Below are 26,127 nucleotides of genomic sequence, written 5' to 3'. Positions count from 1 at the left end.
TCGGACTGAATGTTCAGGAGCCTGAGTGACCTGGATAAAAGTCTAAGTCACACATCATGGAAGTCCTCCGCTCAATGCCTGACCAGTTCCCACTCCCTCAGAGTTACCCCAGTCCCATCGCCCAGTTTCTTAAACTGTGGGAGATGACCTACATGGGGGTCATATGACAGAATGTGCAACATAAAAGAAGACCCGGCAACAGTAAAGTGCTTCTGAAAGCAGACAACCAAACAGTAACTCAAAATAAAAAATGTGTTAATCGGAAACACTTCCGGCCTGCCCGCCTGTGTTAGGTCACATGGCTGCACCACAGCCCTGATTCTGAACACACGCCATGCCCACTTCACACTGCATGCATCACGTTGCCGTCCAACACCAAGGAGTGATTCTTCAAACTTGTTGGCTTAGATTCAAAGCCATTGTATGCTGTGAATTGCAATTTTTCCTGTCCTGACAAAGCTATCTGTTTTTATAGAAACATAATGGTTTAATTACAGAAAACAAACACTAATATTTTCCTACCATTATCCTCAGAGAGTAAGTAATAAATAACTATGTCTTTAAAAGGATTGTATTGTATTCGAATGGGAATGGGTGACTTTAAAAAATTGCTATTTAAGTGTCTGACTTGCGCTTCATTAAAAAAATTACTAAATGGAGCTAGGGATATATCCCAATCAGTAATATGCTTGTCACAGAAGCATCCACATAAAAATCCAAGCATGGTGGCACAAGCTTGCATGCCTACTGCTAAGAAGGCAGAAACAAGCCAATCTGGGATGCCAGGAAATGACGGCCCAGCCAGCCTGGCCTTGTGGGTGAGTCCATGCAAGTGGGAGCTCCTGTCACAAGAAAACAAGGTGGACAGCTCCTGAGTAATGATATTTAGGGCTGGCCTCTAGCCTCCACATGCATGCATACACGTGTGTACCTGCACATACATGTACCTGCACACACATGTACCCACAACACAAAAAAAAATAGATTTTTGTCTTCAGGATAGGACAGAAGTGCCAACAATTTCTGTAATGGCTCTGAGCATTTCAAAATCAAAATACCAATCAATTTTGGAAAATGCTACAGATGGGCCAGTGAGCTGGATCAGCAGGTACATGGACTTGATTGCAAGCCTGAAAACCTGAGTTCAGTCTCAGAAGCCATGGGGGAAAGCAAGAACCAACTCCTGAGAGCTGTCCTCTAACATCTACACATGTGACCTGACACGCAAGTACACACACACACATACACATACACATCATGCATTCATATACACAACAGTAATACATTTTTAAAAATTGAAGGTAGTCTAGGTCCTGTCATATCAAATATTCCACCAACATTTAATTCTTTTTTTTTTTTTTTTTTTTTGGTTTTTCGAGACAGGGTTTCTCTGCAGCTTTAGAGCCTGTCCTGAAACTAGCTCTTGTAGATCAGGCTGGCCTCGAACTCACAGAGATCCACCTGCCTCTGCCTCCCGAGTGCTGGGATTAAAGGCGTGCGCCACCACCGCCCGGCTCAACATTTAATTCTTTATGAGAAAATTAATAAGCATGTTTATTTCATTAGTACTGAAATTTATCTTCCTCTTTTATAAATGGAAAAATTATAAGTGCCAAGTAATTATTCTAAAATAAATCTCTTTTTGCGCATTTTATTTTGTGCATGTGCACACATACAAGCATGCATACATGCATGTGAGTGTATGTGCATGTGTGTGCACGCGCATGTGAAGAGGTGGCAACAACTTGTAGAAGTCAGCTCTCTCTTTCCATCATGTGAATTCTGGAAATCAAACTCAGGTCATCAAGCTTGGTGCAAGTGCCGTTCTTTTCTAAGTCATCTTGCTGCCCCAGGATAAATTGATGACTTACTATCAGTGAACATTTGACTTGTAAACCTAACTTACGCATCTGTATTCCTAGGACCACAAACATTTTCTCTGGCAAAAATGGGTCATGGGTGAGAACACTGAAGAACACTGGTTCACAGGCCTTGCAGGCGCTCCTGCTCCATGGCCTCCCGCCCTCCATCAGCTGACTGCTCTCACAGACTACGGTCACTCCCCTCTTCATAGTGCCACAGGGACAAGTTCACTATTAAATCATATGCCATACAATAGGTTACAAATGTTAGTATATTAAAAGTTAGCTTCTTGAAAAAAAAAGAGTATGCCCCGCTGGGGCTGGAGAGATGGTTCAGCAGTTAAGAGCACTGACTGCTCTTCCAGAGGACCCAGATTCAATTACCAGCACCCATATGGCAGCTCACAACTGCCTGTAACTCCAGTTCCAGTAATCCAATACCCTCACACAGACATACATGCAGGCAAAACACCAGTGCACATAAAGGAAATAAATTTGAAAGAAGTTTGCCCAGGCATTCTTTAGCAAACACTAAAGTCAAATTTAGAAAGTGAGGCACAAACTGAATAGCACATAAACCAGGTCTAGTGACATATACACTTGCCCATTCTTAAATTAACTAATTTAAAAATAACTTTTAGGATAAACGAGATGCATTGGTCCTTGTTCTGTGTGCACAGGCCCCAACAGCACCCATATGTCTAGAAACCTACAATATGCAACAGAGTGGAAGAAAATACAACCAAATTTTTTTTGAAACTTAAAATATAGCACGAGCTCTGAGTGTAAATGTTAGAGACTACGCACACGCATTTCCTCAGTATCAACATCTCAACGTCATAAAAATAAATCTTCACAGCCAACCTTTTAAAAAAATTAAGTTTAAACCTAACAGACAGGGGAAAAAAAGAGTTTCCTTCTCAAACTCTTATTCAAAATCTAAATCTTGTATGAAGCTTAAATACTCTGAAACTGCATTCCAATTTGGAAAATATACAGGAGTGCTTTTGAAATCTTGAGTACTGTGCATGCCTATAAAAATTGCACTTCAACTGCAAACTTCACACTCAGATCTCAGATAATCGTGGTGCTGCTAAAGCTCCCTAACTGTGCCAACTGCAACACTTAAACAAATTACAAGAGGAACATAGGTAACGCAGCACCCGGCTCTAGAAAGAATGCCAACAGCCAAGGGGACAGCTTGGGGAAGCAGTTAGGTGGTCACCAGCACGCTAGCACAGAAACGATTTGGCTAGCTTTTGGGGAGTTTAATTGCTGATTTTTGGGCTTGCAGTTTTTGATTGTTGTTGTTTGGGGCTTGGGAGCTTTGTTTTGTTTCGTGACAGGGTCTCACCAACTAACCCACACTGTCCTCACCCTCCCAATCCTCCTGTCTCAAGGTCCCAAGTGCTGGACGGCAAGAGTACGCCACCATTCCTGACTTGGCCAACTCTTTAGAAACATTCCGTTGCCTTTTTCTCTTCCTTTCATCAGTCCTCCCATAAAGGCTAAACCTCCGTTGTGATTACATAGGAGCCCCTGTGGCTGTATGGTAGCCTCAGACCAGATCCAGACCCCAAATTTGGGGAACAGAGGTTTTTCGAAAAGTTAAATATATGCATCGTGTCCCAAGTTCTGGCTGTTGGAAGGGTAAAAATAGAAAACACCAATAGAATTATAAAGAAGGGTTCAGTCTGGAGACCTTCGTCTGTCTGGGGAGAGGAGAAATGAAACACTCTGGTAAGATTTGGCAGAGGAGCTACGCCCCGTCTTTACTGGCATGGACGACTTTCGTTTGGCATCTTTCCAGCGTGGTTGCAAGTGCAACACACACACAAAAAAAACCAGTACAAGTGCACTTTTGTACCGATGCACAAAGGGTAACCCACCACAACTAATCCAAGATAGAAACACTAGCAGTGCTTGGAAGGTTTTGAAAGGCTAAACCTGATGAGGAGGAAAGGGGGGTGTGTGTGTGTGTGAGGGATTTATTTTCAAAGCAAGGGGTGGGGCAAGCTTGAGGAAGAAGAAAAACAGAACACACTGTTTTTCAAAACACACATTAACTCAATTGGTGGATAAGATTTCTATCTCACAACATTCACCTGGGAGCACTGCCTGACCAGAGAGCATGTCTACTGAAAACAAACCAGGATAGACCCGCTTCCTATCCCAGGATGCATCCACTCTGCAAGGCATCCCTTTCTCCCTGGAGCCCACGCCTCTGACGTTACACAAGTCAGTTGGCTTCACTGACTATTGAATGGCAGATGAAACGCGTCGTGACTTACTAAAACAGTAAGTTTTAAGACAGGAGACTCAAGCCAACAAAGTGTCATGATAAAATTAATAATTAAAATTTGAAATTGAAATATAAATCCCAAATTGGGGACTATTAAGATTATGAATCTCCCCACCAGAATCTTTACACTGCACTATGGCCAAGGTCACCATTGGATCTCCTTTCTCTCTTTTAAAAATCAAGAAATGAGAGCTGTGCCATTTTTCATAAAATCCCAAGCCATATTTCTTCTTGCCTTTTTCATTTGAAACTGAAATTCATTTCCTTATAAATATTTTAATGCCATTGTCCCATGAGCAGGAACAATCCATCAGAAAACAGTTTCCTATTGCTTCACACGCTTATGCACTACAGAAAAGTCCTGGGTAGAAGAGAAAACTACATGGATGATTAGCTAGAAACATGTGTGTTCCATGAAGAAACGTGCCATAGCTGATTTCCCTGTTGCTGTAATAAAAGACTCCGACAAAAGCAACTTAACAGAAAGAATTTACTTTAGCTCACAGTTCAAGGCACACTCCACCACAGCCCAGGGCACACTCCCTCCACCACAGCCCAGGGCACACTCCCTCCACCACAGCCCAGGGCACACTCCCTCCACAGCCCAGGGCACACTCCCTCCATCACAGCCCAGGGCACACTCCCTCCACCACAGCCCAGGGCACTCTCCAACACAGCCCAGGGCACACTCCCTCCATCACAACCCAGGGCACACTCCCTCCACAGCCCAGGGCACACTCCCTTCATCACAGCCCAGGGCACACTCCAACACAGCCCAGGGCACACTCCCTCCATCACAGCCCAGGGCACACTCCCTCCACCACAGCCCAGGGCACACTCCATCACAGCCCAGGGCACACTCCCTCCATCACAGCCCAGGGCACACTCCCTCCATCACAGCCCAGGGCACACTCCCTCCATCACAGCCCAGGGCACACTCCCTCCATCACAGCCCAGGGCACACTCCATCACAGCCCAGGGCACACTCCCTCCATCACAGCCCAGGGCACACTCCCTCCATCACAGCCCAGGGCACACACCCTCCACAGCCCAGGGCACACTCCATCACAGCCCAGGGCACACTCCCTCCATCACAGCCCAGGGCACACTCCCTCCACAGCCCAGGGCACACTCCCTCCATCACAGCACAGGGCACACTCCATCACAGCCCAGGGCACACTCCCTTCATCACAGCCCAGGGCACACTCCCTCCATCACAGCCCAGGGCACACTCCCTCCACCACAGCCCAGGGCACACTCCCTCCATCACAGCTACAAGTCTAGGCAGTGGGGCATGAAGCAGATGGTCACGTCAATGTAAAATTAGAAACAGAAAGCAGTGAGTGCTGGCGTGCATCCTCAGCTCACTCTCAACTTATACAGGCCAGGATCCTTACCCAAGGAATGGTCCCACCTACAGGGAAGATGGGTCTTCTCACATCCATTATTGTGGTCAAGAAGATGGCTCTCAGGCCAGCCTAATCTAGATAGTTCCTCACTGAGACTCCCTTTCAGGTGACTCTATATCCTGCCAAGTGGACAACTGACATTAACCATCAGAGTGGCCAACGTGTAATACAGAGAAAACCTGCACTTCTCTATTTTTATGCCTTATAAAAGTGTGATTGGGGGCTAGAACGATGGCTCAATTGTTAAGAGGACCAGGGTTCAAGTCCCAGCACCCACATGCCAGTTCTCAACTGCATGTAACTCCAGTGAGTGCCAGAAGATTTGACAGCCTCACACAGATGTATATGCAGGCAAAACACAATGCCCATGAAACAAAAATGAATAGTTTTTTTAAAGTATAACTAAACCAGGCAGTAGTTGGTGCACATCTTTAATCCCAGCACTCTGGAGGCGGAGGCAGGCAGATCTCTGAGTTCGAGGCCATCCTGGTCTACAAGAGTGAGTTCCAGGGGCTGGAGAGATGGCTCAGAGGTTAAGAGCACTGGCTCCCCTTTCAGAGGATCCAGATTCAATTTCCAGCACCCACATGGCAGCTCACAACTGTCTGTAACTCCAGTCCCAGGAAATCTGACACCTTTACACCAACTCACATGAAATAAAGTTAAATAATTTTTTTAAAAAAAATTAAAAAGAAGAGTGAGCTCCAGGACATCCAGATCTATACAAAGAAGCCTTATTTGGGAAAAAAAGTATAATTGATATAAAAAACAGTATTAAATACTTTCTACAAATTCGCAAGTTTATTGTATATATTTATCATCACATCAAACATGAAACTACTTATGCTTTGACTTTTTCCTAATGATCCAGTTATGGATTGATTTGTGTATATCTCCCTATGCTCCCCATCCCAATAAAAATAATATGCTGGAGTACTCTCTTGCATTACCCCCTCCAAAATATGCTGAGATCTTAACCACGAATATCTCAGAATGCAACCTTAAGTCCTTTCAGAAATAACTAAGTATCCAGGCATGATGGCATTTTGCTATACCAAGTTCTAAGTCAGCCTGGGCTATCTACTACCCTAGCAGGAAAGTAGGGGTTGGGAGAATAAGAGAAAAGGGAAAAACGGAAGTGAAAACGAGGCAATCAGGGTAGGGCCTATGCCAACAAAGCCACTGTCCTTATAAAAGGGACTGATGACTGAGACCCACATGCACACCAAGGGATAGTGTGAAGATACAGGAGAATCTGGCCACCTGCACGCCAAGGAAGGAGCCTGGAACAACGTCCCATCTAGTCTCGAAAAGTATCCATCCTTTCATCACACCCACCATCTCCCTCTAACATCTGAGATGGCGAGATGCTGTTTCTCCAGTAGAAGCACTGGTCCGTGGCTTTCCGCCACAAAAGCCTAACAAACTAGCACAGGTGCCTGAGAACTTTTGAAGTCTTCCCAAACCACCCATGCACTTACCCATGAAGAGTTTTGCCAGGAATTAATGTCACACTTATTAGGCAATGATTTCTACAATCTGTCTCTTCCCTGTTCTAAAAGTTAAATGGAAAATTCCACCATCCCCAAAGCTCTCTCTTATGGCAGTTTCTCAAAATGAATAGACAATCCTAATCAGAGCTAACACCTCTATGGTGTCCACTCTGTGAACATTCATGCAGACGACAGTATTTATTCAGGGCTCCAGAAGAGCTAGGGAAAATATTACCTTCCACTAAGACTAGATATTCTGCCGGGCAGAAGGGTGGCTGGGGCATCACCGTTTTACAGGTGGTGGAATAGAGACACAAAAGAAGGAAGGATCCTAGTCTCAGTGAGTCCCAAGATTCGCAGTGCCACCCTTTGGATCCCAGGATCAGAACCTGAAGAATGTTCCCAGATGCTTCAGTATGCTACACCTCGATACCTAGGGAGTCAAACCTTTTACCAGCTGAAGAATGGCTTCATAGTTTCTTCTTTCCTTTCCCACTTTGCAATGGTAGGGTTTAGTATCAGGACTAGGGCCTCACAGAAGCTGGGTAAGTACTCTACAACTGAGTTAAAGCCCCAACTCTACTTTAATTCCTTAATGGCATTAATGCATTTTTAATGCAGTCATATGTAGTGATATTTTATTTATATTTTAATAAATAAAGCTTGCCTGAAGTTTAGAGAGTAAAACACACCAGGCCACAATAACACATACCTTTAATCCCAGTAGCCACGCTAGTTCACCATAGAAACTGGGCAGTGCATGCCTTTAATCCCAGTGCTGCACACCTTTAATCCCAGAACGAGAGAGGACTGTAAAACGGGAGGAGACAGCTCTCAGTCACAGTCTCATTCTGAGATTCCAGGAGGCAGGATCACCATTACAGACTAAGATTGAGGTAAGAGCCAATAGCTAGCTGTTTTGTTTTTCAGAACTTTAGGTTGAACTCCAATTTACCTGAGTTTATATTGATGGTGCTTTGATCATTTGCTTCTTCGCTGAAAGGCTAAAGAATAGGAACCCCAGAACTCCACTGCTGTCTGTCATCATTTGTTGTCACGATGCCGTCCCCAAACTGTGGTTCATGTTTTCCTTCAGGGACTCTGAGCAGTCATTCCTCTTCTATCTTAAGCAGGAAGCAAAGTCGGTCTGATATACAAAGCCCTACGTATCAAGCCCATCACTTAAAAAAATCTTTTCTCAGCACGTAAGTGCTTTGAGAATCCCTTTGCCTTTGCCTGTTGGTTTTCCTGGATTAATCCTAACGCTAGCGCCCTCCTCTGCATGTGCAGCCACCCACCCTCTCTACGCCATACTACTCTGCGCTCAGAAGCCTTCCAGCTCAGTCCTGTTGCCTTCTGCTTTGTTTCAACAGCTTAACCTCTCTTTTCCCCCTCTGAAATAATGGGTACTCTTTTATTTACATTTATTTTGTAAAGTTTTCTGTCCCATTGAGTCATTTCCTTGAGTCCTTCAGTGGCAGCATGAATCAGAAGTGTCCCCAAAGATCTGAGTGTCAAAGTTTGGCCCCGGTTTGGTACTTGCTGGTCATGAAACCTTTAAAGGACTGGGGCCCTGTGGTGACCATTGGGGATATGGCTTCTTTTCGATTTTTTTCCTGGTTGTGGGGAAAAGCTCTGTTGTATTAAACACCCTCTACCACAGTGCCTGTATTGCCAATGGCTCAGACATGAGTTGACCCTTCCAAAATAAAGTCAAAACAAGCCTTTTATCTGCACAAGATGGCTAGCACCGGTGTTTCGTTACAGTACTGGAAAGCTGAATAACATACCTTCTTTTGTCTAATCTTGAGAAATCGTTATAAAAGGCCAATTGTGTGCCAATGGATACAGAAAGCAATGTTCACATGGCTCCTGCCCACTGTGCACAGACTCCCCAAGCCCAGGCCCCTGACCAGCAAAGCCTTTCCCTCCTCCCTACACTATTCTAATGCTTTTCCTGAAGACTGAGGGTGAGGGAACTGGGAATTCTTCCTCGTATTCTTAACTTCAGTAGAACTGAGACCATTTATCTCAAAGTCACTGCGACTACCATCCTGCCACCTAGTTATTTATTTTCCAAATCAACTTGAAAGCAATGAAATTATAAAAAAAAAAAAAGCAAGAAACCAAGTGACATTCTGTTTCCACTTGCAGCTGATAGCTCACCATGGCAAAATGTTAAAGGGTTAAAAAGCAGGGGTTCTATTTCCAGTGTGGGCACCAGCCTGTGGCAGAGCCGCCTGTGTTCCTTCACTTCGTCCCCACCCCATTGTCTACCATCATTTTACCCGCAAGTTCCTCCCTACACAGGGATTCACCTGCTAGACATGTCACAATCTCGTCACCGTGTCCGCGCTCTGTGCCCGCCCTACTCCCGGAGCTGGTGAGCTTTCGCTGGTGTCCGTGTTGGTGCAGATGGGAGAACATGAGTCCCCCCACCATCTCATCTGCGCGTCACTTGATCTCTCCTCCATTTAGGTGCCTCTTTTATGTGACCACCTGTCTTCTCCCACTGCAGAATTAATTTTTAAATCCTCTGTGACAATGTCTCCCTGTCTCCCAGCCCACCAGGACTTGGGAGAGAGAGGATGCCTGCTGTTAGATACAAGACTATAGGATCCCACCCAGAAAAAAAAATGTGCTTTGTTAAAAAAAAATTCTGAGACAGGGTTCCATGTCACCCAGGCTGGCCTTAAACTACCGACATAGCCAAGGCTAACCCTGATCCTTCTGCCTCGCATGTACCACCATGCTCAGATTATGTAGTGCTGGGGATCAAGGCGAGAATCCCATGCGTGTTAGGCAAACACTTTCCCGGCGGAGCCGCATCGCCGCCAGTCTGCCTTCTCCCCTTTGGGATCATAGGCGTGCACTGCCATGCTCAGCTGGAATCAATATGCTTTTAAGTCCCCAAACGTGTTTACTCCTTATCTGCTGCGTCATCGCTGTGTGAAGGAAGAGACAGCAGCTTCCAGACGGCCATTAAGTGGAACTCTTCCAGGGCACAGACCACTCAACCTCTGGGTGCTCAGAAATGTAAGAGATACACAAATAAAGCAGCTCCAGACTCCCAGGCAATTAAACCCAGTGTTACATAAGAACCATTAAAAAAAGGAAAGAGTACAGAGGCAAATCCTCTAAACCAGGATCTTTCTTCAGCAGCCTGAGAGGAAGAACTCTGCTAATATGCTGTTTCTATTCCCGACAGGAATAACCCTTAATTATTATGTGCCTAAAGCATCTAGAAATTTTAAATAGAATTTCATGTAATGTTAAGAAAATCAGAGAACTACGTCACCGGCAGCAGGAAAGACCTTAAGCAGAGACAATGAGAGAGAATCAGAGAGATGGGGGTGGGGGTGCACAGATCCACTAAGTTGTCTGTAGGGTTCTGAAAATAGAAAAGACAAAGTTTAATCAAGAAAATAAAATTGTTCCATAATAGAATAGAGGATGTTGGAGACTGTTTGATGCATGAGGCGCTTGGGCGTCAATCCCAGAACTCAAATTATACAACAAGGAGTGAGGACGCATGGCTGTAATCTGAGCACTAGAAAGGTGGAGGCTGAGCGACATAAACTACGTGGCTGGTGAGAAACCCTGACTCGGAATATGGTGGAATGTACCTGAAACAAAACTTCATGTGTGCGTGTGCACACATAAACAGACCCGTCATTCATGAGAGGATAGATCCATTAATACTTGACTACATTAAGTTCTAGGGGAAAAATAAGTGTATCTCCAAGAAAGAATGTATACATGATGTGTAAATGAACATGTGTGGCCTTTCATCTAAAATTCATGGATGACAGTTGCTGATACTTGTCAATTTGGCAGAGTCTAGAATCTTACAAGAGACAGGTTTCTGGGTATGCCTGTGGGGGAATATTTTTACTACTTTAACGGAGTTGGGAAGACCTTTCCACCATAGGTGGCGCCATTCCCTAGCTGTGTGGGTCAAAAAAGAGAGGCAGCGTATAGTTGCTGTTCTCTGCCTCCTGATTGTGGGTGGGCTAGGACCAGCTGCTTCACGCTCCTGACACCTTGATTTCTTCGTTGTGGACTGTACCCTGGAGCCGTGAGCCAAAATAAGCACTTTCTTCATAAAGTTTGGCTTGACCTTATCACAGCAGCAGAAAGAATGCTAAGAGCCACACAGGATTTGCTTCTGAGGCCTTGGGAAAACAGTCACACAGCAAAGTCATTTTCACAAGCTACTTCCAGAGCCATTATTCTTGTCAGCCTTGTTCAAGAGTGCATCAGTGACGAACAATCTAGCTGTACATGGCAGCATTTCACCACATCAGAAGTGCTTGTCGCTACGGAGGTCAGATGTTATCAGTTCAAACAGGGCCAGTTCTAGAAAGGGTTGACACATGGACTCTTATGGACAGAAGCATCTGTGCCTTCTCATTGAGTTCACTGTTGGCTAGCTGGGCTTGGAGTAAAGCTGAGCTACACTGGTCCGAGAGCCAAAGGCTCACCACGTCACTGACAGAACTGGCTGGGCAAGTCAAAGTGAACACACAGCAGCCGCTTTAATACACAAAGGCAATTAGAACCACCCTGCCCTCGAGAATGCTCATAGAAACGATTTATTTGTAAAAGATAAATAGAGAGTTCCTCTGAAGTTCTTCTCTTCACTGGGTCCTCCCAGAGAAGCAGCAAACTCGAGTGTGTGTGTCTGTGTGTGTGTGTGAGTGTGTGTGTTTCCTAACTTCTGTGAAGCAGCAAACTTGGCTGTGTGTGTGAGTGTGTGTGTGTGTGTGTGTGTGTGAGTGTGTGTGTGTGTTTCCTAACTTCTGTGAAGCAGCAAACTTGGGTGTGTGTGTGTGAGTGTGTGTGTGTCTGTGTGTGTGTTTCCTAACTTCTGTAAAACAGCAAACTTGAGTGTGTGTGTGTGTGTGAGTGTGTGTGTGTGTGTGAGTGTGTGTGTGTGTGTGTTTCCTAAATTCTCGCAAGTGACTAACTACAGATAGTGATCCTCATGCCATAATGAGATAAGGAGGTTTGTGATGTGCACAAAGGGTGCATTGATGGAGAAAGGTGGAGCACAGCTATTGTATAGAAAGAAATTGAATTAACATTTGTCTCTAGTTTCCCACAGGCATACTCCAAACACTTGGACTTCCTTAAGGAATAGGAGTGACTTCCGTCCTTCATGAACCCCTTGGACCAAACTAAACTGTATGCTGTCAGTACAGCTCAAAGTGGGCTGGCTATTCTAAAAGACCACGGAATTCATTTGAGCTTTGAGTAGGGTTATATCAACAACTCCTCTAGAGAGTGGAAGGGGTTAGAGACTGAGCAAATAACTCTATTAGTTGTATCTAAATAATGAAACTCCAAAATTAGTCTGGACATCAGAGCCTGGTAGGGAGTCCTGGTTGCTGAACACATTAGTGTTTGGCAGGGGTTCGGGGAGGATGTAACAGATCCTGGCTCCATAGGGCAAAAGCAGCGAATCACCATGTCCGGTGTTCTCCTGGATTCTGACCTATATGCCTTTTCATTGGATGACTTTGATTTGTGGTTTTTTTTCTTCCCTTGTGTTGTGTTTGCACATATGTATGTACAAGTGCAGACACCCACACCTATGTGTACAGTAGCCAGAGCAGGATGCTGGTCTGCTCCCCTGTTGCTCTGAGCTTTATTTCCTCTGGACAGAGTCTTTCACTGAGCCCAGAGCTCACCCTTGTTTGTTTAGGTTGGCTGGCGAGCAAACCCAGCGATCCTCCCTTGCCACCACTCCCAACAGGCACAGATATCTGGTTGTTCACATGAGTGCTGGGATCTGAACTCAAGCCCTGGCGCTTATCAAGCAAACACTTACCCACGGGGACATCTCTCCAGCCCCCTGGTTTGTATCTTTGATGATAAAAAGAATTTTTTCTTTCTAATAAATTTATTGGGGTTTCATTCTGTGTACTTTGATCATTCCTCTCCCAACTCCTTGCTGAGTTCTATGCCTCATCCAAACTAATTATCATATCTGAAAGAGTTGATGTCACTCTGAAATTTCCATGCAGTAGGTCAGGAATGTGGCTGGCAGAGAACTCCTCAACTGTGGCAGGAATCTTAAGGGGCCACCCTTCTTGTTAGGGACCAAGCCCTTCACTTGTGGAACGATGCCCACTCCAGTACTGCTTTGCAGTATTGCAACACTCACTTTCAACATCTTCCATATTTGCCAGAATCGGCCCCTTAAACATATAAATCTCTTCCAGTCTCCATCTCCAAGCCCTGGCTGAGAAATCCCCAGTTTCCAGCTCAGCAGAAAATCCCCACAAATGAGGTCACCAAAGCAATTGCAGGCACAAGATAAGCCTGAGAACGCATAGAGAAACTGAAGCATCGGAACTACAGAGAGGCTGGGAAGAGGACACGGAGGGAGCTCATAGGCCAGCTCGCCTGCCACACACGACAGTGAACAACGAAGACCCTATATCAAGCAAAATGGAAGTGAGCATTGACACTCAAGTCTGCGTCCTATTTCCTCCACAATCATACTACAGTATACACACAGCCGAAGATTAAAAAAAACTATAGTGAATGCACAGAGGGAAAGTCTGTCGACTAAAAAATTCAGTGTACTTCACAAAGGTAGTCATAGCTTTAAAGATAAAGGTAACTCATACACAGAGTCATAAATAAGAAGAATAAATGGTTAAATCTGGGTGTTTGATAAATTATGATAAAATCATCCTTAATCTTTGCTTACTCCTTACTATGTGCCCAAAATTTTGCTAAGTTAATTTTATTATTCTAATAAATTCTTACTTCTAAGAGATAGTCTAGAATGGTACCCATTCTGCAGGTGAAGCTATTAAGACTTCATCTAAGAAACCCAATAAAGGCCTCAGAGCCAGTAGCCCAGTATGGCTAGAGAGAAGTGGAGCAACTGAGAAACAGACAAAAGATGGTTGTGAACATCTGTCAGACGCCAAGCCTGCTTGCTCTGGCGGCAATGGAGTACCACCAGATGTGTCTCTACAGGGTGCACTGTGGCCAGAATCACATACTGAAAGGTAACTATGGTGGCAGGAGAACCTGCTAAAGGACAATTAGACAATGCTAAGGACAATGGGCAAACATGGGAAAGGCTGAACCCGGGAAGGGCCATGGATGGCTATGCGGAGATAAACAAGGAGAGGTGCTGGGATGCATGAAGTTCAAGAACCTGGAGAGACGGCAGGAGAGCGGCCTTGGGAGAGTGACATACACTATCCAAGGCATCAAACCACCAAGAGCGCATCAGTGGAGACTGGACACCAGGCTCAAAGGAACATGCTGATTTTACAGAGGCTCTGAGTTCCCCGCCTGTGTCAAGTCACTCACAACCAGCTCCAGGAAATCCAGTGCCCTCTTCTGGCCTCTTCAGGCAACTGCACTCATGTGCATGTATCCACACATAGACACACACAATTAAAAATTACAAGCAAATCTCTTTTTAAATACTTGTGAATAGAGCAGATCTTCCCTCCTTAGAAAAAGATTGATCATCATTATTTTTAATTATGGTTACTGTGGGTGTATATGCATGTGAGGAGGCCAGAAGAGGGCACTGGATGTTCTAGAGTTAGCTACCAGTGGGAGGGAGCAGGCCTTCTCTATTGATGTGTGTGCTGACTGAAAGCTTGTGCCTGGCCTGAATTTGATAGACACCATGTTCTTCTTGATTAGTGAATGGATCATGAAGTCACATTTAAGGGCCACATTCAGTATCAGCAGGCAACAATATGACATCCCCTGCCATTCAGATCCCTAAGCCCCTGGCTGAGTATCATCACGCCATGGCTCCAAGCTCGCTTGTTGGTTTGCATCTGCCTTTGATGAATAATGAGCATCCAGGGAGCTAATCAAGGATTCTTGTCTAAAAGTCTTTTTAAACTGCTGAGCTGAAGCGGGAACATAACAGACCACCAGCCTAGTTCTCAACCCATGGGACTTAGGGATGCACACAGTGAACTGGCTGCCTTCTGGCCCCTCCTAGACTTCAGGGGGAAAGAGCCAGCAGACTCTGTAGAAAGGTAAACAGAAGCTGAGCGCCACAAGGCCACTTTTTCCAGGGCTTCATCTAGAAAATGCAAAGCCAAATACAAATAAAACCAACATCGGGTTCCCAGCTCCATAGAAACAATCGTGGACATAAAGCCTGGCCTTTCACATACATCCTTCTCCACTGCTATGTCAGTGCCCCAATCCAGTCTCAACCAGGAAGAGCCATCGGGTTCCTTAGAGGAGTTTTGCTGGATTCCAGCAGTAAACTTGAGCACAGAAGGATCAATAACAATCCTTTTTACTCAGGCTCTGAATTGTGCTGGGGACTCAACTCCTAAATGTTACCCAAGATCCCACTTCTAGTGCCAAAAGCCCAGATCACACTAACCCTGCAGCGGAAACAGCAAACAAAACTCGCCCTCCTCCCTAGAGACTCCAAGGGGCTCGGTGCACCAGAGGATAGGGTGCCTGCCATGCACCCCCATGTCTGTCTTTCTTACTTCCTGACTTCCTTGGGAACCACTTGGTAAAACATTCATCTGAAAATGTTTAAGGAAGACATACAACCATGTTCTCTGACACATAATCAATAAGTCCTCCAGCGTACGCATCTATATCACGCATTGACCTTGCATTTCTGTGCTCCGTCTCGGAATCTCTGCTCACCTCACATCAGGCCAAACCAAAAGCATCACCCTAAAGAGACAGAAGGCGCATATCAAAGACACCTTTTGTAAGTATTTTCAAATAGGGAGGAAATTCCATGAACAGTCTGTAAACACAATCCTCTGACATTTCAAAAGAATAAAATGAGCCAAATTATGACAGTGCTTTAAGGACGTGCCTGAGAATCAGAACATTTCACATATATTCTAGAACATGTCATGGGATATAAAGTATATTCTCCTCTCCTTTTCAATCACCAAGAAGAGGAAGAGGAAAGATGGCCACACAAAGGGAGGGGGGAAAGATCTGCCATCCTTTAATATAAATGGTTATGTCTAGGAATAAAGACTTAGTTTTTCCCCTGAAGTACACAACGTCAAGGCAGGCAAGGAATATTCTAATCACTGCTCAGCAGAACTCCAGCATACCACGATGTCTTTCCTTAGAAGTTGTCACTTTAAAGACTGACATTTTCTCCAATCTCTGAGAAATATTAGGCCATGTCACTAATTTGTTGTGATAAATAACAAGATGGACTGACATGCGGATGCCTGATAGGTGTCATTTAATGTGTTGACGCTCACAAACATCCTCCCGCCATTTCGTCTTTGTAAGGTCCCTGTTAAGGAGAAGACATTTCCCCCCTTTTACAAATTACAATGAAAACGCACAAACACGGATAAGGAATGTTTTCAGAACGCGTCCCCAGACACACCTAAAGCTTTAAGCACCAACAATGAATCCTACCACATCCAAGCCTGGAATTCACAAGCCTAGCCTGTCAATAAGGACATTTCACCCCTTTGCAAAAAAGAACCCTCCCTCCCCAAGTGAACACAGATGGAAAAGCACACAGATCCCACACAGCAAGGTGTGTGTGCCAGTTGATCTTGGAGCTCACGGTACCAGGTGGGCCCCCAGGAACAGGATGGAAGCATGTGAAAGCAACAGCTGAAGTCCATTAAAGGACCACTTCCAGGCCACTGACACCCTGTTCCTCACCGTACCCATGGGCGATGCTCAGTGCTCTCTGGAGTACAGGGCATAACTACAAACTAGCCTGTCTCAAACTTTAAGCACTCGAGTGCACGTTCATGTTTTCTCTGTGTTTGATATTTGTCTTTCTTTCTTCCAATTCTGGTTACAGGAATGGCATTCCACAATGCAAAAACTGGTATAGGTGGGGCTAGTGGTGTGGCTTGGTGAGACAGTGCTTGCCTAGCATATATGAGACTTCAGGTCTGATCCCCAGCACCACACACACACACACACACACACACACACACACGGGCATGCACACACGTGCACGCACACACGCATATAACACACACAGAGATGCACACACACGTACACGCACACATGCTCACATGCACACACACTTACTTCAATATGACTTTTCTAATAGGGTAACTGATATTATTTATGTGCTGTGCTTCTCCATCTTTCTGTACTTTTTCTTTACCCCTCAAAACTCTCCCATGGTGAAAAGGGCACTATTGTCTGCTGAAGGTCAGCTATGTGCTGCTCCTGGCTTTCGCAATCTTCACTGGGTGCTGTGAGTTTGGCAGGTTATGGTTTAAATGTGTACCAACACACACACACACACAGAGAGAGAGAGAGAGGTTTTTGTGTGTGAACACTTGGTCTCCTGCTGGTGGCGCTATTTTGGGAGGCTACTGAGTCTTCATGAAGTCGGACAAATTGTCTGGATACAGGACATTAGGGGGTGGACCTTGAGAGCTACAGCCCCACCCAGTTTCTTACTCCGCTCCTGGTCTGTCCCCACCGTGTGACTATCTACAAGCCCCCACTTCCATGTCTACCCTATTGTGCTGGGCTGTGCCCTCTGGGACTGTGAGTCTAATAAACCTCTTCTCTCTGAAGTTACCACTTTCAGGCACTCTGCCCCACAATTAGAAAAGTAAATAATATACGTTATTACTGTTCTTGTTTTATAGAGGAAGAATAGACAATCCAAAGACTTGTTCTAGAAGACAAGATGGTGTCAGGATTCAAACCCATCAATGCCAAGCTCCAAAGTGTCCATGACAGGCTGTGCAGGTCAGGAAACCTTCAGTAACCACTGTTCGCTAACAGTAGGGAACTCAAAAATCCCCTTAAAATAGCTTGGGACCACAGAGTGTTACAGGACCAAATTTGGAAGAGGCAGACAGAGATAAGGGAAACAGGAGGTGGGATGGGCGTGGAGCTCAGGTCTGCGTTTCATTACTTTCCCTTCCCTGTTCTCTGATAACCTCAGAAAGAGAACTTACAAGGAGTTAGCACAGAGAAGAGCGAAGTGGGAACCAGAGGAGCCTTGGCTCAGATATGCACCCGCAGGACAGGCTGGCAGAAGCGCACTGACCATTCTGGGTGGCTCTTAATGAGCAGCGCCCAGCTCAGCATCTTCCAGGCTGGAGCTAGCCAATGAATATTCACAAGGGGAAATGCTAACGCAGCCAGAGAGAGACAGCAAAGGCAACACACAGCTCCTGCTGTTTCATTTTCCAAAGTCTGACAAAATCATGTTGAGTGAGACTCTTTGGTGGGAGGGAGTCTTATTGGAAAGATGACTAAATGTACTTAGCACAGATATCTGTGGGTTTGGGATATTTTTTGGTTTTTGTTTTCGGGTTGTTTTGTTTTGTTTTTACTTCACAATTAAAAATACATTTGACACAATCGGGACAAATGTTCACACACACACCCCCATTGCCCTACACATGAGCACGCAGACGCATGCGCGTGTGTGTGTGCGCGCGCGTGCGCACACACACACACACACACAAATCTGCAGAAAAAATGACTTGGAGAAATTATTGGCAAGGTCATATTAAACTATTGCATCATTGTCTGGTCCTTCCCTGGACCTAAGATAATGTGACATTTGGTGGAAGCATATTAAAGGCCAGTCATTGATATTGCTACTTCTTAGCAATAATGTCTTCTCAGAAAATTCTAAGAACCAATATATTTTTCGCAAACACATAATAAATGCAAATTTGACTTTCACACACAATAAATTAAATAATTTGACAAATGGCCTTGGGGTTTATAGTCTTTGTGTGGCATGTGGGGTATCAGAGTGCTTGTAGTTTAGCTTGGCATATAATTCACGCATAAATACAAGCTGTGTTTTTTGTCTAATCATCTCGTGTTATTTTCCCCGCACCTCTAAGCAGTAAGAACATTGCTCAGTCCTCTTTGCTTTGCAAGTTCTAAGATGCAGAAAATCCTGAATGTGCTAACCAAGAATCCACTGCCGGCTTATGAAATAGAAAGGCTTATGAAAACATGGCACGTACTCAAGTAGACCAGTTTGTTTTTAAATATTTTAATAGTGTGCAGTGCTATGTTAGGAACTAAATGTGCATTGTGTCCAATCTCCTGTCGAGCATATATTCAATTCTGATCATCCTGACGAAAAGATCAAAATGTAAATACCATGTAAATTGCATTTTATACATGTCCTCCTTTGCATGAAAGCAAACAGAATACTTATTTCTTCTCTAAGCACATGAGACTATAAACAAGCAACGCATCTAAACCCAAGAAGCATTCACTGCCTCATTCCATTAAAAAAAGATGCCCTCAGGTATCAATTACAAAGAAAATGCCTAGGCTTATGCTTGCAAATCTTAAGCACAACGTTAATATTTATTTCAAAGAATCTCAAGCTAATTACATATGCTACTGTCTAAAAGAAAATACCACATAAGTACTCTGCCTGAAAACTCTCTTAAGAGACTATCCAAGCCACGAGAATTGAGAGCAGAAATTGAATGCCTGACATTGAACTTGTAGTAGCCAGAAGAAGTTGGTGTTTTCCTAACAACTAAATGTAAGCCATGCACCTTGACTGGATCCTAAAATAAGGCATGCACACGCTCGCACACACCCCACACACAAACTGAAAGAGACAATCTTAGGACAACGAAAGAAATGTAGGTTAAACACGGACCATATGCAAATATTATCAATTCTATTTTCTTACACATGAAAATGGTTCTGTTGATCCTTGGAGAAAATATCTTTATTCTTAGTGCATGATATCATGTTTCAGGATGAACTATGACAAGATAAGAAACTGGCCAATGGCCTAACATTATTTAAAAATCGTAGAGAATTAGATGTAGGAGAAAAGGATGAAGCAAAATTGGGCAAAAGGTTAATAAAAGTTGATTCCAGGTAAGAAACACACAGATGGTCAATGTAATCTGCCCTCCTTTCCTGTGAGAGCCATATCTCACCTACTCACGAACGAAAACTAGTGGGAAGTATGAATCTATACTAAATGCGCAGGCCTTTTTCCTGTCGTCACTCCCTAAGCAATACAGCATGAGAACTATTTGCATGGCTTTTACATTGTGCTTGGATAAGTAATCTGGAGGTGGCTTATCGTATGTGGGAGGACAGGTGCAGGTTATATGCAAACACTACCTCCCTTTCTCCAAGGGCCTTGAGCATCTACCAGTATTGCTAAAGAGAGAGGGGAGGGGTTGCTGGAACCTATCCGCCTCAGTTACTAAAGAAGGACTGTATTTTTCTTTTTAAGATTTTTTTTTTGACATTTGAGCACAAGTGTGTATCAACTACTGAACCAAACTAGGTACAGATAAAATGTCACTTTCCACAGACAGACAGAAAACACTTCATTTTCCTGGAGCTTAATTAATTCGAGAATCAATTGTCCACCACTGACCCAGAGAAATGATGGCCACCCTTCTGTCTGAGACCACAGGGAACAGATGACTGACAAGCACCACCTGAATTAGAGCAGATGCATTGGATCCCCAGAGGGAAATCCACATGGACCAGGTCACATGGCAACACATGCCCTTAGAAAAATATGGGCTGAAAACAACGGATACCTCTGAGCCTGGAAACATCATGGCGAACAGAATCCACAACTCACGAAGCCTCATTTTCTGGAGAAAGTATGCTAAGATAGGGTGCAAACTTGAGTGAAGTTAGACAGATACGAAACTTCAGCTCTCTCACTCACCAGAGAGATGAATTCCTACCTTCCTTTTAGCTGTTGAATAAAGTCAACTGCCGGGTCCAAAAATGAGCCAAAGAACCCGGTAGTACTCTAACACTTCTAGTTGAGATTACTAACCAAGTGCTAGAGTCATCAGAAACAGAAAATCTGTAAATATTTAATTTAGAGATATCTAAAATGAATGAAAACTAATATACAAGCCCAGAAATCTCACGGCGCGGTATTTCCTATTGATGGAGTTCTTTTGTCTTAGGGTCCAAATCCCAGTGTCTTGGCACTAATTTACTGTTGAGTCATAGTTCAAACTAGCTAGCCTTTCCCACCCTGTTCAGGTCTTGCAGCGCACTGTGAGACTCTCACAGAAGAGAGCTGCGCTAAGCTAACTTGCTTCTTGTTTTTCCCTCTAGACTGTGTGTGTGTGCGCACGTGAACATGCCATTCACATGTGTGTTCCAATACATGTGGGTACATATATGTAAGCATGCATATGAAGGACAGAGGTCAACCATAGGTACCATTCTCATTCCTCAGGAGTTGTCTACCTTGTTGGGTTTTGAAATGGGGTCTCTCATTAGCCTGGAGCTCAACATGTATGCCAGACTGGCTTAGTCAGCAGGCCCCAAACCTGTCTCCTTCTTACCATGTCTTAATTTTCTACATGGTTTCTGGGGAAAGAATTCAGGGCCTCAAGATGATGTGCAAGCACATAAGCCAGTAAGCCACCTCTCCAGCTTCCTTCCTCTCTTTTTTCCTATCTTTCTTTTTCTAAATTTTATTTGTCACTCAATGTATCCATCTCTTTTGCAGTTGTTATTCTCTCCTTTTTCCCTCTGCACCTCTTGGGTTGTGGATTGGGTTAAACGTCAGGCAGTAAAGTTATAAGGGATCCTTTCTGATCCTGAGTGGCTCATAAAGCTAGGGCCATTAGGCGGCAAGCTAAACAGTTCCAGGAAGGATCGTTGACTCTCCTTTCCCTAAAGAACAATTATCTTGTTTATGTGTTATCAGCCCCTTGTTCTCTTCTTGTTGCAAAAGTCTTTGATCTGGAACCAGCTGTTTGTCCTCCTGAAGGAAGCAGAAGACCATGGTCCCCAAAAATCTCATTTCTGTCTTTAGATTTTCTCAGTACAGGTATAGGGTTTGGGGGGGTTGAAAACAGATTCGAAGAATATCTGGGCACTACTTGTCCAAGGAAGCCCTGAATTCTCTTCAGTCCTCAAAATTCTAATTTCTTGGAAAGCATCTCATCACCTGTGAGCCCTAAACTAGACCAGAAAGAAATGCAAAGAAATGTTGAGGAATAATTGTTTAACTATGCAAAGATGTGTTGCATTTGTTTAGCTATATAAAAATATGTGGTGTTTGTTTATATAAAGATGTGATGTATTTGCTTATGTTGCAGAATATTTGTTCAGCTATGTAAAGATGTATTGTGTTTGTTTAACTATGTAAAGCTGTGCTGCTGTTTTACCTTGCCTGCCTCAGGCACATGATTGGACTAATAAAAAGCTGAATAGCCAGTAGCAAGGGAGGAGGTACAAGCTCCTGGGTAGGGAAAGTAAGTAAGGGAACTTAGGCATGGGGGAAGAAAGACAAAAGATGCCCGGGAGATATCGGGAGCCAGTCAAACAGGAAGGGAGGAAGTAGGATATTCAGAATGAAGGAAAGGTAAAAAGCCCCAAGACAAAACATAGATGAATAGAAACAGGTCAAATTAAGTTAAAAGAGTTAGTGGGACAAGCCTAAGGTAAGGCCGAGAATTAATAATTAATAAATCTTTGTGTCTTTATTTGGGAGCTGTTTGGTGGCCCAAAGAAAATTCCAACTACAAAGAAAAAAATTATAATTCTCCGCCATACTGTATGTGTGTATCTGTATGTATATATGTATGTATGTATATGTGTGTGTATGTATGTGTGTGTGTGTATGTGTGTATGTATGTGAAACTTACATGCACAATCAAGGAAATTAGAGAAGAACACCAGTTGTTACTCTCCACCTTCTTCCCTTGACACAGAGTCTGTCATGAAACCTGCCTAGGTAGACGGCCAGCGAGTCCGGGTGATCCCCCTCTCTACTCCCCAAAACGTTGAGGTTACAGGTGTTGATGCTTATGGCACAAGAGCTCTTACCCACCGAGCCCTCCCCCAGCCACCAGATATTTAAAAGTTCTGCACCAGAGATCTGAGCACACCGTTTGTTCACCGACTCTCTGCTGACTGTTTCATAGTCCCTGTACAAGATGAAGACGACCTGACCCTCAGTCTCCTAAAGACCTATGGAGCTGCTTCAAACACTGGGAAGGAGCAGGTTCTGCCAATATTCCAGCTAGAATGTTAGAGTCGTCTAGAGGTCTCTGAGCTATCTCTAGGCCTGGCCATTACCATGGGGGAACTGGGAAGAGGGAGAATCCATGGTCAGGACTATAAGCCCACAGTGAAGCCACTGTGTGACCAGAGGGATGCTCAGGAGAGTAAAGCAGCGTGGGTCCCAAGGCAACAAGGGAGACCTTGGAGGTTCTGCCCACTGTGGAGTCACTTGCAGCCTCTGGAAGTGACCTGAGCCCCATTCTGAAGCTTAGGGCCTCCATTTAGTTCCGTTACCTGTTATGGGGGGGAGTAATATTAATGTCCCCCTTCACCCAGGGGATGTTAGTAAAGATTAAATGACTCGGTATGCATAAAGTATTCTAAGCATGGCCTGACTCATGGTAAACACTGTGCCAAGGCTAGCTAGTATTGCCCAGAACATGCCCTCAGGGAAGCCTTCAAAGAAAGGGCCACAGTTTTACTTCCCCACCTACTACTGGGCAGCCGGAAGTACCTTGTCTACTACAGAAGGTCTACGGCAGCAGATCTGATACGGACCAGATAGGAATCACTCCACAATTCTTTCATTCCCTGCTCAAACCCCAGAATACCTGGAGCGGTCTCAGTGAAAACCAAACCAACAAGACTTCTTTCCCTAGCAACTAGGTTCAGATATAAAATTGCAAGACAGCAACATCCTGTGATTAAAATGGAAATTGACATATGATTAAAATGGAAATCTGCCTGACATGCATGTCAGAGCCCACACATTCTCAGTGGGTAAGTTCTGGAGCTTCTAATAAACGTCCCTAAGTCTGAAATGCTGTGAACTTCCAAAGCTAACCTGGTGGAAAAGTCACACAAATTACCCTACACATTAGCAGGACATAAACACAGCAACCTTCGACGTAGTAAGTGACCATGGAGTCTGTGCATTAACAGGTCACGGGCCACCTGCACACCGAGTGGCACAGTGCGTCGATTCTTCAGAAGAGGCATGTCTACTAAATTAAGCTGGGCTACCCCTGGCACGGCACACTGGCAATACTCACGCGTTGCAATAGGGCTTCTTTTCGTAGCCTTTGTAGTTGTTCATGTTGAGAGCCATCTTGCAGACCTCGCAATGGAAGCATCCTTTATGCCAATGCTAAGAAGGAAAGAAAAACAAAAACAAATACTTAATACTTCATTGCAATACCAGTTCCGAACAGAACGGGCAGGGAAGGCAGCCCATATGAAAATGCTACCAGGAAATGTCCGTAGGTAGTAGCCCACATTTATGTTTCCAGTTCAGTGAAGAACTCAGACAGCTATTAAAGTTCGTTTGTAAATTAATCCCACCACTACAGACTCACAAAGGAAGAAATGCCAAGGGTCTGCCCATATTACAGAGGAAAAGGAACCCTGAAGTCAGTTAATAGAGAACTGGGACTGGCGGGGGGGTGGTTTAAAATGAAAGAGGTTTTCTTTCCACATGCCTAAATGTTGTGTTTGTAGGATTTTCACACACGTGTCCACCGGAAGTCAGACAACACATAGTAGCAGAGGTGGCCTATGTAAATACCCTTGTCTCAATCCCCACCCAGCCTCCACTAAATTGCAAAACGCTGCTCTGTCTGAGAGATGGATTACTCTACAGAGGCGTTTGTAACACCAAACGCAAATTTCACTGGGACTGCCTACGGCTGGTTTCAATTGTCAGTCACCAGGGATCGCGCTGGGTCTGTCTCACAGGCTGTTCAACTCCATCCACACCCAGGAAGGGCAGAGCTGCTGCGACCCGACTAAAGCCACTTCCTCTGGAATTTACCCTGGTGGAGTAGGCGCCCGTGGGTCAGCTTGCTACACGGGGCTGGGTCTTTCCTACAGGGGTTATTCTTAGCACTGCGGCAGTAGCGCCCCATGACATATTAATTGTTATTTGCCTTTCTCTAAAGCCGTTGTCACAAGAACTGTTAGGGACTGGATGAGATGAAGTTGCCAAGGTCCGTGCAGTGGGGAAGGAGGGACAGACATGACGGGGGAGGGGACGCGGCTTGTTAAATGCACCCCCCCCCGTTCCCAGCCTGGCTCTTGGGTGACTCAACCTGGCTGCTGGGTGCTCAACCTAGCCCCTGGATTCTCAGCTTGGCTCCTGGTTGGCTCAGCCAAGCTACTGGATACTCATTCTGGCTCTTCCGTGCTGGGGCTGCCATTGAGTCCTTCAAGGCAACTGTGTGGATGTCGCGCACCCTACACCCGGGACAAAAGCCTTTCCTAATTCCAACACCCTTATCATCTGATCGTGGAGATCTCAGACACAACGGCTAGAGTCTTCCTTAGAGCATCTTCTCCCTGTGCCAAAACCCAGGAAACATACCAACCCACTCGTCTTCCTAACCCAGGTGCCAAAACTTCTTGGAGCAGGTGCAGTCGGACGCCCGGCAGGTCCGGACTGGCCGGGCGCCCCCTCGCTCACCTTATCCAGGCAATTGACTTTCTCCGTGGGATACACCACTTTTCCGCAGCGGGCGCACTGGGGATTCATTGTCGCGGTTCCCGCGGGCGGTGGCTGTTGCTGCGGCTGTGGTTAGGGACTCCGGGGAGACGCTGTGACATCCCCTGGAGAGCCCCGTGCCACCTCTGGGCAAGCTGAAGGGTTTCAAGCGCCGGCAAACTGGTCTGGTGGGATGCAAGGGGGCGCGGCGGGGCCTGGGGCCGGCCGCACTCTGCGACGCTGGCGCTCGGCTCCGGCTCGGGCTGTGCGCCGCTGGCTCTGCGTCGCTAGCGCTCCAGGTACCGGTGACTCACAACCACTCGCGCCCGCCCCTCGCGCTCGCTCACTCGCTCCCCCGCCTCCGCCGCCGCCGCGCAGGCCAAACCCACCAGTGCGCACCGACCCAAGGGGCAGAGAACCAGCCTGTCTGGCACTAGGGGGACAGAGGACGGCGCGGGGGGAGGGGATGCTAGGGACCCGGAGAACTCCGCACACAGCCACCCAATGAGGCCTGGGGAGCCAGCACCCACGCTGCAGCAGGCTCGCGCACCCAGGTGGGCGGCGGCGACACAGCGAGCCAGGCGGGGGAGGTCAGAGCTGGGGGTGA

General features: G+C 45.4%; 1 protein-coding gene across 2 annotated transcripts in view; it reads right to left on the bottom strand.

Moving 5' to 3' along the window:
* The window catches only part of Nebl (nebulette), a 348,833-nt gene extending 323,238 nt beyond the window's left edge, over positions 1-25,595 (bottom strand). The window contains exons 1-2 of one of the 2 annotated variants that reach the window (XM_038334490.1): positions 25,503-25,595; positions 24,097-24,191 (exon numbers count right to left, since the gene is read on the bottom strand). In XM_038334490.1, coding sequence (XP_038190418.1) covers positions 24,097-24,191; positions 25,503-25,571 — 164 coding nt within the window. In that variant the 5' untranslated portion in view covers positions 25,572-25,595. The remainder of the gene's footprint in view (positions 1-24,096; positions 24,192-25,502) is intronic. The other variant, XM_038334491.1, reaches the window with a different exon arrangement.
* Positions 25,596-26,127: the final 532 nt, after the last annotated feature.

This window comes from Arvicola amphibius, chromosome 6 (assembly GCF_903992535.2).
Source record: "Arvicola amphibius chromosome 6, mArvAmp1.2, whole genome shotgun sequence".
In the NCBI taxonomy this organism is placed as follows: domain Eukaryota; kingdom Metazoa; phylum Chordata; class Mammalia; order Rodentia; family Cricetidae; genus Arvicola; species Arvicola amphibius.
This window is presented reverse-complemented; position numbering and strand designations above follow the sequence as displayed.